This window comes from Mustelus asterias, chromosome 25, assembly GCF_964213995.1.
Source record: "Mustelus asterias chromosome 25, sMusAst1.hap1.1, whole genome shotgun sequence".
In the NCBI taxonomy this organism is placed as follows: domain Eukaryota; kingdom Metazoa; phylum Chordata; class Chondrichthyes; order Carcharhiniformes; family Triakidae; genus Mustelus; species Mustelus asterias.
Window position 1 is genome coordinate 48,606,563 of NC_135825.1, and position 18,809 is coordinate 48,625,371.

The 18,809-nt window shown below is 41.8% G+C and overlaps 1 protein-coding gene across 3 annotated transcripts in view; it reads left to right on the forward strand.

Moving 5' to 3' along the window:
- The window catches only part of LOC144479162 (GTPase NRas), a 69,240-nt gene that overhangs the window by 33,467 nt on the left and 16,964 nt on the right, over positions 1–18,809 (forward strand). For 2 of the 3 annotated variants that reach the window (XM_078197749.1, XM_078197748.1), the window contains exon 4: positions 1,863–2,022. In XM_078197749.1, the coding sequence (XP_078053875.1) occupies positions 1,863–2,022 (160 nt within the window). Of the gene's footprint in view, positions 1–1,251; positions 1,274–1,862; positions 2,023–18,809 lie in introns of all 3 variants that reach the window. The other variant, XR_013495478.1, reaches the window with a different exon arrangement.

Consider the following 18,809-nt stretch of genomic DNA (forward strand, 5'->3'; position numbering starts at 1 on the left):
TATTTCTGATTTCTGGCATCCGCACTATTTTGCTTTTATTAGATAATTCAGTTGTTCTGAGAAAGGCAAAACCTTGTGATTTCACAATGTGGTCAGTTGAACCTAGTGAAACATGTGGTGTGGTGCTGACTCTGCCAGACTTGCATGTATTTCATTAAAAGGATTAGGATATATCTGTGGAGTTGCGCCTCAATGTTATTGCAACTCAGTCCATAGAGGAAAAGAGCTACTCCTCCTTCCTCGCCACCACCCCTGATATCCTTAAACCTGGCCCTTTATTTTTATAACCACTTTCACCTAATCCAACACTAGTTTCAAGAACCCTACTTCCTGCATTCTTGATCTTTTCCCAACTCAAATCCTCAACTACTCTGCTCGGCATAATACACTATATACTGTTACAGGCTCCCTCTATACAGGTTTTCTTCCCTTAACCATCAGGACTGTTTTTATCACTCTCTAATTTATAAAATCACTTTTAAACCTTCTCTAATCGTTTCCTTATGTCTGCCCTTTCTCTTTCAAGTACTCAGTTCTCATTGTCACTAGCTTTGAGTTAATCTCTCCCATCACACTAGAAACACTTAAATCTGGTTTCCAGATCTGGCAGTATGGTGGCACACTGGTTAGCACTGCTGCCTCACAGTGCCAGGGACCTGGGTTCGATTCCCGGGTTGGGTCACTGTCTGTGGAATTTGCACATTCTCCCTGTGTCTGCGTGGGTTTCCTCCGGGTGCTCCAGTTTCCTCCAACAGTCCAAAGATGTGCAGGTTAGGTGGATTGGCCGTACTAAATTGCCCCTTAGTGTAGGGGCAAGTGCATGGGGTTATGGGGATAGGGCCTGGATGGGATTGTGGAAAGTGCAGACTCAATGGGCCAAATGGCCTCCTCCTGCACTGTAGGATTCTATGATTCTGCCCAGAGTATTGGCAGTGGTCTGGGCAAAGTCACCTTTGTAACTGACCACAGTTCAGTCATAGTTTCTTCTCCCAATTTTTCGTTTGATCATATCTGGTGATCTTCACTACTGCATCCTTCACTGCCTTTCCCTTGCCTACATTCTGCTGCTTGATATTTGCCAATGTTTTATTGTAGAACCTTCAGCTGTTGTGGTCCATCCAATGCACTGAAATGTACCTCTCTGCTGTGTAGTTTCTCCCCATCTCTTTGACCAAGCTTTTGTCATGTTTCCTAATCTATCCCTTGCTTTATTTTTTTTTATGACTGTGCTGCAACAACCACTTCAACAAGAACTTCAGGCCTGCTGTGGAAAGTAATAATAACTTGTTTAAATGATTGCATAAAGAAGGGCATGCTTTTTGGGGAGGAGAAAATAAACACAGTTTGGCTGCTGTGATTATGTAGTGACTGCATGTGCATTTTTCTGTCATCAACCTGCTTCAGTCATTATTTGTGCATGTGTGTGTTGTACTTCCTGGGAGCATGGAATGTGGTAAAGTGTTGGATCAGGTCTTTAAATGGAACTTGTTCACAGCATGGTATGCATCAGCATGTCTGGGTATGATTGCACTCTGTGCTGTAGAAATAATTTATCCTGTGGGAACCATTCCTAGTTTAATGTTTAACAATGTACTGGAGATGGGCAGAACTGAGTCAATGATGCAACTGAGTGAAACACATCATTAAATTATTTGTACTGAGTTGTGCAATCTAATGGGTTTTGTGCTAGTTCATGTTGTCCAGCATTTGAACAATAAGCAGTCAAATTCAACAGAGCAGAATTCACCATCTATTGTGATGGACCAGTTGTGTTTTATTGTTTAGCCACGGATGAGAATTGTTTGTTGAGCCTTTTAAATTCCTGTGCGTAGTTTCACAACATGAAAATGCTTTTCTTTCAGAGAACAAATTAAACGAGTAAAGGATTCTGAAGATGTCCCCATGGTGTTGGTGGGGAACAAATGTGATTTACCTGCCCGGACAGTGGACACAAAGCAAGCACAGGAGCTAGCTAGGAGTTATGGGATACCTTTCATAGAAACCTCAGCAAAAACACGACAGGTAAGATATGTGGGAGTGTTAGAAGAACTCTGATACAAAAATGTTGGTTTGTAGCATTTAATTCTTCACCAAGCTAGAATTGAAATGATAGAATTGAGTAGCACGGTGGCACAGTGGTTAACATCACAGCTCCAGGGACCTGAGTTTGATTTCCGGCTTGGGTCTTTGTTTGTGCGGAGTTTGCACATTCTACCCTTGTCTGCGTCGGTTTCCTCTGGGTGCTCCGCTTTCTTCCCATTGTCCCAAGATGTGCCGATTAGGACACCCTTAGTGTCCCAGGGTGCATAGGTTAGAGGGATTAGCGGAGTAAATATGTGGGGTTACGGGGATAGGGCCTAGGTAGGATTGTTGGTTCAGACTCAATGGGCTGAATGGCTTCCTTCTACACTGTAGGGATTCTATGATTCATAGCATGGAAGGAGACCATTCAGCCCGTCAAGCCCTAATAGCTGTTTTGTAAACTGTGCAGATATCAAGGTCAAGGTTAGGTTTGACAGCTGGAATGAATTGGGCTGAATAGATTAAATCCTGATTACTTTGAACCAGTATTTGTATCTGTCATCACTGTAGAAGACACACAAAACATACCACTTAAAATAACTCGAAAATTAAAGGGACTAGAAGCTGATGGGTCTGCTGGATCTGGTGGTCTGCATCCTACGGTCTTAAAAGAGGTGGTAGTATTGATGGTGGTGTATTAGTTGTAATTCTTGAAGTCCCTAGATTCCGGAAATGTCCCAGTAGATTGAAAAAACACTAATGTAAGACTTGTATTAGTTTTTCGTATGTGAGGATTTCTCCACACTATTTTTGTTGTTCATCAGCATACTATTTGACCACCAGCCCAGATTTCACTCATGGTGATATGTAGAGAATTGTTGGAGGGAAGGAGGGGGGGAGGAATTGTTGATGGAAAGCCCTCTTTCTCTGTGACCTGATTGACAAATGTGAATGTCATGAACCAGACTAATAGCTGCGAGGGTATCTCAACTTGGAAACACTGATTCATGGTGGTGTATAGTTTTGTCTTCAGGAATGCTGTAATTCTTCTTGTATATGGAATTCAAAAGTAGGTGGAGGGCAGGTTCTCCTTATCCAACAATTAAAAAGCTACCGCATCACACATGTATGGGAGTTTTGGTTGAAACCAAAAGGGACCACATGTGTTACCCAGTGAGAACAGTAACCAGCCCAGCCGTAGTATAGCACTTGCTAAAGACTATTTCTTACAATAAAAAGAAAGCACAATACACGAAGATGACTATAACAATCCAAGACAGTTACATACAAGACTACTATGGGCGGCACGGTAGCACAGTGGTTAGCACTGCTGCTTCACAGCTCCAGGGTCCCGGGTTCGATTCCTGGCTCGGGTCACTGTCTGTGTGGAGTTTGCACATTCTCCTCGTGTCTGCGTGGGTTTCCTCCGGGTGCTCCGGTTTCCTCCCACAGTCCAAAGATGTGCGGGTTAGGTTGATTGGCCAGGTTAAAAATTGCCCCTTAGAGTCCTGGGATGCGTAGATTAGAGGGATTAGCAGGTAAATATGTGGGGGTAGGGCCTGGGTGGGATTGTGGTCGTTGCATGATTCGATGGGCCGAATGGCCACCTTCTGCACTGTAGGGTTTCTATGATTTCTACTAAACATACCCACACAGTTTATGTAAGAATTACCCTTCTGATCTAAAGTACATTTACAAGAACCCTTTTGAGACTTCCCTCCTCCCAAATGGCATGCAATCCAATAAACCTATGAGTAAAGGCCAGCTTATAGTTACCACACTGTATACTATTGAGTAATTATTCTGGGGAATGTCTCCTCTTGGTTCAGCAGAGATATGGATTTTAACTGCCTCCATAAAGGTACTCTGCAAGCTTGCTTCTAGGCTGCTAGCTGGACTCTACGCTTCAGGCTGCTCGATAGATACTGCCTCCTGCTTCCATAAAATGGTTGCCAATTATATCATTGTTTCTCTTTTGAAGATACTATTTGGCTGTCTGTCGCCTCGGCTGGCATATGTATGTCTTCCCTGAATGGTACCATTGTCTACCCCAAAGTATTTCCTATTAGCAGGATGATGTATTTCTTTTTGGTCTGTCTAAAACTGCTAACTATTGGGATTCACATCCTGTGAAATACCTTTTGAAATGCTGGTGACTCTGGACCTGCTGGCACATTGATGACAGTGAACCCGAGACACTGATCTAAGCTGTCACTGTCCTTGAATCGTGGTTTCAGCCAAAACTCCCATGCACATGTGATGCGGTAGCTTTTTAATTGTTGGATAAGGAGAACCTACTCTCCACTTACTTTTGAATTCCATATACAACAAGAATTTGTGTTTATATAGCCTTTTGATTGTGATAGAGCATGCCCAAGCTGCTCTTGGGTGGAAGAATAAAATGGATGTCGAGGTAAAGGTACTCTTGACAACTAGGAGGCAAATGAGTTGAGAGATGATTGAAAGCTGAGGCCGTCCCTGAGGATAATATCACTCAGGGTTTGCACATAGCTGAGGCAGAGAAATTTTCCAAAGATTAATCTTGAAGGAATCCACTGGTGATGATGCAGGAATGGATTTTGATTTTACTTCATTGCTGACAAGGCCAGAATTTATTGTCCATTCCTAATTGCCCCAGTGAAGGTAGTGTGAGCTGTCTTATTAAAATGCTCCAGGTCATGTTGTGAGTACACCAATAGTTCTGTTGAGAAGAGTTTTCCAGGATTTCAACCCAGTGACACTAAAGGAACAGCAATTATTGTTCAAGTCTGGTTAATGTGCAATTTGCAGAAGAACATTTAGGTTGTGCTGCTCCCGTGTAAGTGCCATCCTTATCCTTCTAGGTCAGGGGTCTCCAAACTTTTCAGTACGAGGGCCACATCGTATGTTTTACACATTTTCGGGGGCCAAAGAATAAAATTAGTTTTATAAGTGAATGAATAAAATTTAAATGAATGACTAAGTTTTATTTGGATCATTGTAATCAGCATGATACGATTCAGAACAAAAGAGAAATGTGACAATTACAAAGAAACAATGCCGTGTTTACACTGAGAAATGATATATAATGAGTAAAAATGTCAAACATTATCAAATGCTCTGACAAAATAATCAATTACTTAACTGCAGATGAGAAAAGCAGGCTCTTCATTTTTTAATTAATTTTATTTACTGAAATTTTACAAATGTTTACTTGAAATGAGAATTTGCCCAATTTTGTGTCACACAATAAGAAAAATAAACACGCCCCAAGAAAGAACTTCAGTAAAACAAAGCAAAGAAATTCAAAATAAACTTGAACCATTAATAAAGGTCGAACAAAAATAAATTCAGTCTGCACCTTTCTACACGATTCTGGCAATTGGAGTTTTCAATCGTAACCAACAAATCATGAAGTTTTGCACAAGATTAATGGGAATGATGGAACTGCTTTTTTAATTTCAAAATATCGCTGAACTGAGGTTTCAAGCTTGAGGAGCCAATTATTAGAATGGACTTCAAATGATCATCAGATAAATTTGCTCAATATTTGGACTTGACATACTTCATTTTTGAAAATGTTTGTTCACATAGGTACGTTGTACCAAAAACTGATACAAATCCACAAGCAAATCGCTTCAAATTTGGAAACTGCTCAATCTGCAAAGATTTATAAAATTGGATCAGATTTCCTTCTTTATATTTGTCTTTCAGCATGTCATCTGATTGGAGATCAATAATTTCCATTTGAAACTGACTTGGGAGTGTTTCAGCATTGCAGCCAAATGGATTTTGAAACAGCTTTATTTCATCTGTGTTTCCATCAAGATCAGAAAATCGTTCCTGAAATTGTTTTTGCAAGTCCTTAACAATTTGTGTTGCAAATGAAGAAGGAAATTCTGCTTCACTTTCTTCATGAAATTTTTCACAACGTGGAAAATGAACCAAGTTATGAACTTTCAGGTGTCCTTGAAATAGCATCAGTTTTGTCCTGAATGCCTTGACATGCGCGAATAGATCACAAATCAAATTTGTTTCACCTTGCAACTTCAGATTCAATTGATTCATATGGCCTGTCACGTCTGCAAAAAATGCCAATTTCCAAAGCCAGTCAGTGTTTGATAAAGTGGTTCGGGTCGATTCTTCTCTGTGAGAAAGGAATCAATTTCCTCCCTGAGCTGAAAGAACCGTGATAGAACCTTTCCACAACTAAGCCATTGAACTGCTGTATAATAAGGCAAGTCACTGAACTCAGAATCAGTTTCTTTCAGAAAATCACAAAACTGGCGATGATTAAGCCCGTGAGATCGAATGAAATTCACTGTTGAAACAACAGGTTTCAGAACGCAAGACATATCCACATATTTTTGCACAATGCTTGTTGATGGATAATGCAATGCAGAAACATGGGCTTTGAGAATCCACCAACCTCACAAGCTTTTGTGATTTGTCCAACCAAACCTTTCTTCACCCCAGACATGTTCTTTCCTCCATCAATCGTCACGCATTGCAGTTTATTCCACTCCAGGTTATATTCTAACAGTTTTTTGCAATTCTTTGAAGATGTCTTCTCCAGTTACTGTGCTGTGCATGCTATACACTGATGCTAATTCTTGTGTCACATTAAATTCACTGTCGACGCCACAGATGAATACTAGGAGTTGTGATGTGTCACACACATCAGTCGATTCATCAAGTGTGAGAGAATACAACTGAAAATTTCTTGCTTTGTCTGCAATTTGATGAAATATATTGCTTCCTATAACCTCAATTCTACGAGCAACAGTATTCGGCACAAGACTGATGATTTTGTACAGATTTGCTTTTTCTGGGCATAACTCTTCCACTGCTTCCATTATACACTCTTTGATGAGATCTCCATCGGTGAATGGCTTTCCTCTTTTAGCCAACACAAGCTAGTTTGTTAACCTGGTTAAAGCTTCATTTTCAGTTATCTTCTGCGTAAAAAAAGCTTGTTGGGAAAGCAACCTGTGTTGCATTGATTCAAAATTTTCCAAACGCTGTGTTCCTGTGAATTGGGAATAACTTGGTTCATGTTTGGTCTCATAGTGCCGACGTACATTGTACTCCTTCAAAACTGCAACAGTTTTGTTGCATATAATACACAAGGCTTTATCACCTTGTACAAAGAAGTACTTTACACCCCATTCTTCATTAAACAGGCGGCACTCTCTGTCCACTTTTCTTTTTTCCTTTCATAACTGAATTGGTCTGAATTGCCGCCATCATTGTCATCGTTCTCACTCATTTCAAACAGATCGAGCGTACAGATTGGATAAAGCAGCTGTCACTCAGTCAATGCAGAACGTCAATTGGATAACAGATGTCTCAATTGCTGATTCGTTTAATGAACTGTCAGTCACAGGACGGCAGCTCTGATTGGACAATAGGCCGGGAAAGAGGATTCCCACGGGTCCATCAGACACGGCGCAGAGCGGCAGCAAATGTCCGGCCTGTGGCTTCCGTCCCCGCGTCCAGATCCTGAGTCAGCGGCGGGGTTCCGGACGCGGGAGTGTTTTCGGCAGCGGGAATCCCGTCCCGCCCCACTGGCTGCGGGCCAGATGTAGCCCGCTGCGGGCCGGATGTGGCCCACGGGCCACAGTTTGGAGACCCCTGTTATAGGTGATAGCTTTGCAGTTTTATTGTCAAAGAAGGCTTCATGAATTACTTCAGTGTGTCTTGAAAATGGTGCACACTCCACTGCTGGTCAGGGGAGTGAATATTTAATCTGGTAGAAGGGTTGTCGATCAAGTGGGTTGATTATTCCTGGATGGTTTGAACTTTTTGAGTATTAGAGTTGTACTCTTCCAGGCAAATGATTCCTGACTTCTGCCTTGTAAATAGTTATGATGTGGAGATGCCGGCGTTGGACTGGGGTAAGCACAGTAAGAAGTCTCACAACACCAGGTTAAAGTCCAACAGGTTTATTTGGTAGCAAATACCATAAGCTTTCGGAGCGATGCCCCTTCGTCAGATGGAGTAGTTATCTGTTCCTTTTCTGTGTCTGTGTACTGTTGGAGAACAGATAACTACTCCATCTGACGAAGGGGCATCGCTCCGAAAGCTTATGGTATTTGCTACCAAATAAACCTGTTGGACTTTAACCTGGTGTTGTGAGACTTCTTATTGTAAATAGTTGACAGACACTGGGGAGTTAGAGTTGCTCACTGCAGAATTTTCAGCCTCTGACCTCTTCTAGACACTGTATTTATATGGCTGGTCCAGTTAGGTTTCTAGTAACCCTCAGGATTTTTTTGGCAGGAGATTCAGTAATGGTAATGTTGTTGAATGCCATGGGGAGATAGTTGGATTCTCTCACTAGAAATTATCGTGGCTCGACATTTGTGTCACACAAATGTGAGTAACACGTATCAGCCCCAGCCTGAATATTGTACCTGCATGCAAGCACGGACTGCTGCAGTATGAGGAGTTGTGAATGGTACTGAATATCGTGGCAAAATTGAGAGGCATAGAAAGAGTGGACAGTTACAGGCTTTTTCCCAGGGTGGAAAGGTCAACTACAAGAGGGTGCCGGTTCAAAGTGAGAGGGGGTAAGCTTAGGGGAGACTGCGGGAAAAGTTTTTCACACAGATAGTGATAGGTGCTTGGAATGCACTGTCAGTGGAGGTGGTGGAAGCAGGCACGTTAGCAACTTTCAAGGCACATCTTGATAGACTCATGAATAGGAGGCGAACAGAGGGGTAGAAACCGGGTATGGGCAATAAGTAGTGGGACTAAATAAGGATTAGAAATTAGTGCAGGCTTGGTGGGCTGTAGGGCCTGTTCCTGTGCTGTATTGTTCTTTATATCAACATGTAATTCCTAATTCCAAAATTTGAATTGGACATTTTCCAAACCTTTTCAGGTTCCTTACAGAAGCAAGCAGATACATTTTATGTCCAGTGTATGCATTTTGGTTTCTCTTTCATGCTTGAGCTAAGATGATGGGTATGATTGAGCTTATTTGACTCTGATCTCTGAACCAAACCATGTCCTTTCTCAGCATCTGAACATGCACGTTTCTTGTAGTGTACATTGGCAGTGTTCAACCCGCTAGTGAATGAGTTGGGGATCGGTTAGCTCAAGTTGGCTGGACATCTGGTTTGTGATGCGGAGCACGGGTTCAGTGCCCATACTGGCTGAGATTATTCACGAAGGCCTGCCTTCTCAACCTTGCCCCTCGCCTGAGGTATGGTGATCCTCAGGTTAAATCAGCACCAACACTTACGTTAGAGAATGAGTTGGGTGGAATGTTTTTTCTGGCTGAAATCCTAACCCAGCTCTCCTTTTTTGCATTCAAAGTGGCAAAAAATGTAGTTCTGAATGCCAGTGCCACAATGCAAATTGTGTAAAATGCAAGTGTTCCTCCATCCAGTGTGTACAATTTGGAAGATTGCATTTGTATTGCTCAGTTTTCATCAAACAAATAGCTACTGCTGCTGCTTGTTGCTGCTACTGCCAGGAGATCTGCTGTGATGACATGCAATGCTTGTCCATCTTGTACCATCCTCGCACGCAGTGTGGCTCGTCAGCAACCACTCTGACATTTATCATTTGACTACGCCTAGGTTAACCAGTCGTTCTGCTGCTCTCTACCCTTTGGAAAAGATCTTTGTAGTTTTTCAGCTCTGATCAGGTGGTCAAAATACTGACAGTTTCTTTTATGGGTGCTTTTTTTTTACAGTTTTTGCTCTTGCAATTTCAAGTATCTCTTCATTTACCTGATGGTTTATATATGGAATTTTTAGCATATGCCTTAGCATCTACATTTCAAAAGCCTCTATTTTCTTTCACAGATCTTCATTTGTCCAGGTTTCTGAGGCTTACAGTAAAGTGGATTATTAGTTTTTTCCTTGTTACAAGTTGCCAGCTGTTTCCTCCTGACTTCTATGCCACATCTGCCATCTTCTGTTATCAGTTATCCTAAATAGACAAACTTATTTACTTGTTCTGGTGTGACACCATCAAATTCAATCTTCAGTTTAGTTTCTTCTAATGTATTCCTTTTGACTACAATTGTTGTTTTGTCAATTTGGTGTTTGTTGCGGTGTTCTCTGGAGGCTAGGTATTGCCAATACAAAGACTCATGAAAGTCAGTTTAAAGACATTTTTATTAACCAACGATCAAAGGGGGAGATAACATTGGTCAGTCCAATACCTCTCTACAGAGAAGTATCTGAGCTTTCCAATATAACTCTGAGGTTACAATGTACAGATTGATCAATTATACATTTTTCATATCAAATTCTCCCGCCTTTCACTAGTTATGATCAAATCATCTTCAATATAAATCAATCATTAATAACATTTGTCACATTCTTTAGCCAATTGCATTCTATCCTCTGATGTCATGGAATTTCATTAGTCCGTAGAAACCGGATGCTTCCTTCATCTATTGCTGATGCTTCTTCCTCTGTTGCCTAGTAACTCCTGATGCTTAGCTACAAAAGTCAAAATTAAGGTTCCCACCAACTCCTGCTATGTCACTGGCCCAACGAGACACAGGTATATTCTCATGTCTGAGAAGGGACCTGTCTTATCTGGATAGTGTGACAAACTCTATTCATAGGGATAAAAGGGGTCATGAAAAATCATTGGCCAGCAGGATTAAGGAAAATTCCAAGGCTTTTTATACATGTATAAAGAACAAGAGGGTTGGCCCACTCAAGGAAAGGGGAGTGAATCTATGCATGGAGCCAGAGGAAATGGGCGAGGTATTAAATGAGCACTTTGCGTCAGTATTCACCAAAGAGAAGGACTTGATGGATGATGAATCTGGGAAACGGTGTGTAGATAGTTTGGGTCATGTTAAGATCAAAAAGGAGGAGGTATTGGGATTTTTGAGAAACATTAAGGTAGACAAGCCCCCAGGGCCTGATGGGATATACCCCAAAATACTGAGAGAGGCAAGAGAGGAAATTGCTGGGACCTTGAGAGAAATCTTTGTATCCTCACTGGATACAGGGGAGGTCACAGTAAGAAGTCTAACAACACCAGGTTAAAGTCCAACAGGTTTATTTGGTAGCAAACGCCACTAGTTTTCGGAGTGTGCTGCTCTTTCGTCAGGTGGAGTGGGAGATCTGCTCACAAACAGGGCATACAGAGACACAAACTCAATTTACAGAATAATGATTGGAATGCGAGTCTTTACAGCTAAAAACTTTAGCTGTAAAGACACTCATTCCAATCATTATTCTGTAAATTGAGTTTGTGTCTCTGTATGCCCTGTTTGTGAGCAGATCTCCCACTTCACCTGACGAAGGAGCAACACGCTCCGAAAGCTAGTGGCGTTTGCTACCAAATAAACCTGTTGGACTTTAACCTGGTGTTGTTAGACTTCTTGCTGTGTTTACCCCAGTCCAACGCCGGCATCTCCACATCATGACTACAGGGGAGGTCCCAGAGGATTGGAGAATAGCCAATATTGTTTCTTTGTTTAAGAAGGGTAGCAAGAATAATCCAGGTAATTACTGGCCGGTGAGCTTTATGTCAGTGGTAGGGAAATTATTGGAGAGGATTCTTTGAGACAGGATTTATTCCCACTTGAAAATAAGTGGATGTATTAGTGAGAGGCAACATGGTTTTGTGAAGGGGAGGTCGTGTCTCATTAACTTGATTGAGTTTTTCGAGGAAGTGAGGAAGATGATTGATGAGGGTAGGACAGTGGATGTTGTCTACATGGACTTCAGTAAGGCCTTTGACAAGGTCCCTCATGGCAGACTGGTGCAGAAGGTGAAGTCGCATGGGATCAGAGGTGAGCTGGCAAGGTGGATACAGAACTTGCTTGGTCATAGAAGACAGAAGGTAGCAGTGGAAGGGTGTGTTTCTGAATGGAGGGCTGTGACAAGTGGCATTCCTCAGGGATCAGTGCTGGGACCTTTGCTGTTTGTAATATATATATAAATGATTTGGAGGAAAATGTAACTGGTTTGATTAGTAAGTTTGTGGATGACACAAAGGTTGGTGGATTTGCGGATAGCAATGAGGACCATCAGAGGATACAGCAGGACATAGATCAGTTGGAGGCTTGGGCAGAGAGATGGTAGATGGAGTTTAATCCGGACAAATGTGAGGTAATGCATTTTGGAAGGTCTAATAAAGATAGGAAATATGCAATAAATGGCAGAACCCTTGAGAGTATTGATAGGCAGAGGGATCTGGGTGTACAGGTACACAGGTCACTGAAAGTGGCAACGCAGGTGGAGAAGGTAGTCAAGAAGGCATACGGCATGCTTGCCTTCATTGGCCGGAGCATTGAGTTTAAAAATGTTACAGCTTTATAGAACCTTAGTTAGGCCGCACTTGGAATATGATGTTCAATTCTGATCGCCACACTACCAGAAGGATGTGGAGGCTTTGGAGAGGGTACAGAAAAGATTTACCAGGATGTTGCCTGGCATGGAGGGCATTAGCTATGAGGAGAGATTGGAGAAACTTGGTTTGTTCTCACTGGAATGACGGAGGTTGAGGGGGCGACCTGATAGAAGTCTGCAAGTTTATGAGGGGCATGGAGAGTGGATAGTCAGAAGCTTTTTCCCAGATTGGAAGAGTCAATTACTAGGAGGCATAGGTTTAAGGTGCGAGGGGCAAGGTTTAAAGGAGATGTACGAGGCAAGTTTTTTTACACAGAGGGTGGTGGGTGCCTGGAATCCGCTGCCGGGGTAGGTAGTGGAAGCAGATACGATAGTGAGTTTTAAGGGGCGTCTTGACAAATACATGAATAGGATGGGAATAGAGGGATAAGGCCCCTGGAAGGGTAAGGGGTTTTAGTTCAGTCGGGCAGCATGGTCGGTGCAGGCTTGGAGGGCCGATGGGCCTGTTCCTGTGCTGTAATTTTCTTTGTTCTTTGTTCATAAGTAGCCCTGAGAACCTTACTGCCAGCAACTTTCGCTGATAAGAACTTGCACATTCTGAAGTTTCATTGTTTCCTAAGAATGTGGTTCTGTTTGCTAAGGCTTCATCCTGTCACCCCTTGCAGCAGTCTGCTCTTGGCTAAAGTGCACAATTACTTTATGAAATACCAAAATATGTTTTTAAATTAGAAATACTTGTTCAAATCTCATTCTTATATGCCTTTATGCAGGCAGTTTCTCTGGTCTGAGGTAATTTCATTTATTGCTAGCATTTTATTAGTGACTTATATCCCTAATTATTTGAAATTTCCCTAATCTACTAAGATTTTCTCCCCAACAGTGTTTACAATCCATGTTCTAAACTCCTAAATTTCACTTGATCGATATTTTGTAGAAACTCTTCTGCTGGCGCAAGGAGCGATGTGTCATTAGGGTACCATAAATTTATGCTTTTGCCTCTACTTATCCTTGGAAGTACATCTAATAGTCTGAATATTTGTTCTGAGTACAGATTGAATGAATAATTGTGTGCGACAGTGCACAGCTTTGTCGTACTCCTCATTTCATTTGAAACACACTAATTAGATGTGTTTCAAATTAGAAGTTAAATAAAGGAGAACCAGTGGACTTGATTTATTTAGATTTCCAGAAGGCCTTTGACAAGGTGCTGCATAGGAGACTGTTAAATAAGTTAAGAGCCCATGGTGTTAAGGGTAAAATCCTGGCATGGATAGAGGATTGGCTGACTGGCAGAAGGCAGAGACTGGGGATAAAGAGGTCTTTTTCAGGATGGCAGCAGGTGACTAGTGGTGTGCCTCGGGTTGGTGCTGGGACCACAACTTTTCACAATATACATTAACAATTTGGAAGAAGGAACTGAAGGGACTGTTGCTAAGTTTGCAGATGATACGAAGATATGTAGAGGGACAGGTAGTATTGAAGAAGTAGAGGGGCTGCAGAAGGACTTTGACAGGCTAGGAGAGTGGGCAAAGAAGTTGCAGATGGAATACAATGTGGAAAGGTGTGAGGTTATGCACTTTGGAAGGAGGAATGGAGGCATAGACTATTTTCCAAATGGGGAAATGCTTAGGAAATCAGAAGCACAAAGGGACTTGGGAGTCCTTGTTCAAGATTCTCTGATGGTTAACGTGTAGATCCAGTCAGCAGTTAAGGCAAATGCAATGTTAGCATTCATGTCGAGAGGGCTAGAATACAACAGCAGGGATGTGCTTCTGAGGCTGGATAAGGCTCTGGTCTGACCCCATTTGGAGTACTGTGAGCAGTTTTGGGTCCCGTATCTAAGGAAGGATATGCTGGTCTTGGAAAGGGTCCAGAGAAGGTTCACAAGAATGATCCCTGGAATGAAGAGCTTGTTGTATGGGGAACGGTTGAGGACTCTGGGTCTGTACTTGTTGAAGGATGAGGGGGGATCTTATTGAAACTTGCAGGATACTGTAAGGCCTGGGTAGAGTGGACATGGAGATATGTTTCCACTAGTAGGAAAAACTAGAACCAGAGAGCACAGCCTCAGATTAAAGGGACGATCCTTTAAAACGGAGATGAAGAGGAATTTCTTCAGCCAGATAGTGGTGAATCTGTGGAACCCTTTGTCGCAGAAGGCTGTGGAGGTCAGGTCATTGAGTGTCTTTAAGACAGAGATAGATAGGTTCTTGATTAATAAGGGGATCAGGGGTTATGGGGAAAAGGTAGTAGAATGGGAATGAGAAAAATATCAGCCATGATTGAATGGCAGAGCAGACTTGATGGGCCGAGTGGCCTAACTCTGCTCCTATGTCTTATGGTCTAATTGTCTCTCTCTCCTGATGCGCCCTATTGATCCTACTGTAGGCCCTGGCTAAGTCTCATTGCTTTACTTTCAGTGTCACATTTCAGCAACACCTCTATTAACCTTTGGTGATGAACAATGATGAACACTTTTCCATAGGCCATGAAGTATTTGTAAATGTTCTTGTTTATTTTAAATCTAGGTGGGCTGCACGGTGGCACAGTGGTTGGCACTGCTGCGTCACAGCACCAGGAACCCGGGCTGAATTCCAGCCTTAAGTTACTGTCTCTCTGTGTGGAGTTTGCACGTTCTCCCCGTGTCTGTGTGATGCTCCGGTTTCCTCCCACACTCCAAAGATGCGCCGATTAGGTTGATTGGCCACGCTAAATTGCCTCTTAGTGTCAAGGGGATTGGTAAATGCGTGAGGTTACAGGGATAGGGCCTGGGTGGAATTGTTGTCAGTGCAGGCTTGATGGGCTAAATGGCCTCCTTCTGCACTGTGATGATTCTATGATTCTAGATAGTTATCAAAGATTGTTCTTACATTAAATTTTCCCTTGTTCCTACTCCAGGTCTAAATCCAGACTGTATTTCACCAATTTCTGCTTCAAATGTGTTATTTCTTTGATAAGATTTTCAGGATCGCTTTAATGAGCTGGCCTCATTAAGTTTATAGTTCTAAAATGATTGCACTTATTGCTTTTAGTTTCTTAGGTTGCTTAATAAATAATGAATCTCTCAAGTCACTTGGAATGTATTCTTTGGTATATATTTCATCGCAAATTTATGTTATCATTTCTAATTCTGTTTCTCCAAGGGCTTTTAGACTTCTGTTGTTATTTCATCTATGCCTAGAGCTTAATGAGCTGTGCTCATCAATTTCAAAGCAATCTTTACCTCTGATATCGTAATGTTTTGCCTCTATATCTTGAGGACTCCCTCGATTTGGATCATCGTATAATTCACATATATATTCTGGCCATCTTTTTGGTTCTGCAAGCTATCAAACAATTGCCCAGAGGGGCAATTTTTTCACACAAAGGGTGCGAGTGTCTGGAACAAACTGCCAAAGGTAGTAGTAGAGGCGGGTACAATTTTGACTTTTAAAAAGCAGTTAGATAGTTACATGGGTAAGTTGGGTATAGAGGGATATGGGCCAAATGCGGGCAATTGGGATTAGCTTACGGGTTTTTAAAAAAAAAGGCGGCATGGACAAGTTGGGCCGAAGAGCCGGTTTCCATGCTGTAAACTTCTATGACTAATATTTTGTCAGCTTTGTCTACGATGCACCCCTTTCAGTTCCTTTCCTTCTAGTTATCAAAAATTTCACCTTCTGGTGCATAACTCTCAATTTGTGATTTATTTCCAGCTACATTACTTCAACACACATCTCATTATACCAGTTCTTTTTAGCCTGATGACATGCATCTATTCTATCCTTTTCAATTTCATCATACTCGGGTGTGTTTCCTTTCTTTCCCCTTTTTTATCATCATTGCTCGTATGTCATGTGTCATCCACTTCTTGGCCTGAATTTTACACACTCCTGCCAGTGGGTTTGTAGGTGGGTGGTATGCATGAAATAGCATGGATGGGCTTGCAGCTGGATTCCCACCCGCTCCCAACTCTCAGCAAATTTATGCTGGGAAGGGGAGGCCTCAAACAGGCTGCCCACCATTGCTCCAATTGAGACCTTTTAGTAGCCAATTATTGACTACTTAAGGGTTGGTTCCCACCTAGCCTCAATTTTTAGGCTGGCTGGAGAATTTTCCAGGCAGGAGAAAATCTGAAAATAATTGGATGTAGGGCTTGGGTGTGAAGGGATGCTTCCATCAGAAGATCCATTTTACCTATGAGGTAAAATGGATCTTCTGATGAGGCAGGGTGCCAGAAACCTCCCCCCCCCCACACACACACACCCTGCTAGGGTCTGGTATCCTCTGGATGACCTCCCCTCCCTGCGCATAAACACACATACACACGCACACCCCCCAATCGGATTGAGCAGCTCTAAGACAGGGTTTCTTCCCAAGTGAGAGGAGAAAATTCTACCCTGTAGCCAATTCATGCTCATTGGTGTATGAAATGGCTGCGAGGTAGGCACAGTTAACAGGGATGTATTCCCTGCCAACTCTTAAATGGTGGGACAGGAAACCCCACATTCACAAAACTTCTGTTCCTTGTCTCTCTCTCTCTCCTTTCTGTTTTGGTAATATTTCCTTTGTAGCATGTTATATATTATTTTTATTTTGTTCAGTTTGCTATCTGTTTCTTGCCTCTCTGGTATTCTCATCCTTCAGGTCAAGAACTGATTGGTTGAACATCCTTTTTGGTGTTTTCAGTTACAACAATTTGTGAATTTATATCTGGATACCTACGAATATTCTTTATAGTGTTTCTAAGCTATTTTTTTCACCATCATGTTTATTTGATTTCTATACCTTCATCTTCACTTCTCCAAGTGCACAGTCATCTTTTTGGTTGCTTAAAAGTGTTTGCCACGATTCAATCATTTTCTTGACAGAATTGTGTCAGTGTCTCTCCTCGTTCATTTCTTGATCTGAGGCTATATTGACCGAGATACGTTGCTAGTGTTCCTTCACTAATTTTAATATTTAAGTCGGCAACCACGATTACCACATCAATCGATTTAACTTGATTATGACACTTCAGGATGTCACCATAAAGCACCTCTATTTTCTGCTCTTGTGTCAGGCATAAACTTATATGATAGCAAGATCAAAAGGCTTTTTTCAATCTTAATCACTCTTTCTGAGATTGGCCAGTGACCTTAAACTGATCTCTTGTATCTTAATGTTTACTAGGATTCCTGCTCCATTTCTATGCTTCTCGCCTCCTGAGAAGTAAAGCACATGATTCTTTTCTATCTGACCAGATTCTAACCATCTTACTATTGCAAGTCAGTGCAGTACCTATTCATTACCTGTATGCAGTGATCAAGCTTTCCTGCCTAATATAACGTTCTTATATTGTGTTCCTATTCTCAAGAAGCTATCTCTTCCTTTGAGTCTAACGGGCCGAGAAGCTGGACCTCTGTTGTGAGTTTCAGTCAACTTTTTCATAGATTTCTTGTTTACTTCATTGGATGAGGGCTTCTCCTCCTCTGTCACTTCTTACAACAGAATTGGTTGCAGGGGGCCCTAACCTCTTCTATATCTCCTATTCTTTGACTATGACTTTCCATGACTAACTATGGGGCTTGCACTGTGTAAGGTCCCAAACTCTTCACAGGTGTCTGTCCACATTGCCTTACCAAGTGTCATGATTGAGCCTTTGGATTTGTCACACATCTTGCTGGTCTCTGCCTTCTGAGCTATTGTCCTATCTTTTTAGGATCTTTTACCAACCCAGTCTTCATGCACATTATAAGGGGTTACATCCCGATACCGCACCAAAGAAAGCTGATGAGGTCCCTCATTTAGTTTTTCACAACTGCGATCCTGCGGTATAACCGCCAGTGTGCACAAAAAAGCTATTTGGAGTTGTAAGTGAGAGTTGTGGGACACCGATCTCACCTACCCACATCTTTTGATGTGATTGCGTAACTGGGTAAGGATCAAGGATACTAACCCTCACAAGCATCTCCCATACATCCTAAGTATGACACAGCAGCAATAACCATAAGGTCAAATTAGTTCTGTGAAAGATCATTCTTTCTCAACTTTGTAATACTTCCTCATTAAAGTTTGATGTTATCAATGATTCCCTAAACGTACTCCTCCTTGCACTTGCCCCCTTGCTGGATGTAACATACTCTCCTTTGCAAGATCTCAAAACTGAAATTCTTTGCCTCCCCCAGTCTACTCAATTAATATCTAGATTGAAAATCACAGAACCACTTTCTCCATTCTTCTCAACAGACCTTCCACTACAAAATAAAAACATGTTTCTCACTCTATAGATTCTTTACCAGATATTTCTGACCAGCAAATTTAATATAACACAAACCTGCTTGTGTTGTCTTGATTATTCTGTAGACTGGATCAGTCTGTACATGCCTGGAATTTCTTTATTATGAGTAAACAGAGCAAACTGATACTTGCCTAGTAGTTTGTGAACTCCAGCAGCTTAGAATTTCCTTTATTTTTAGCAAAACGGTTTTTGTTTTTTTCTCTGTGCCAATTTTC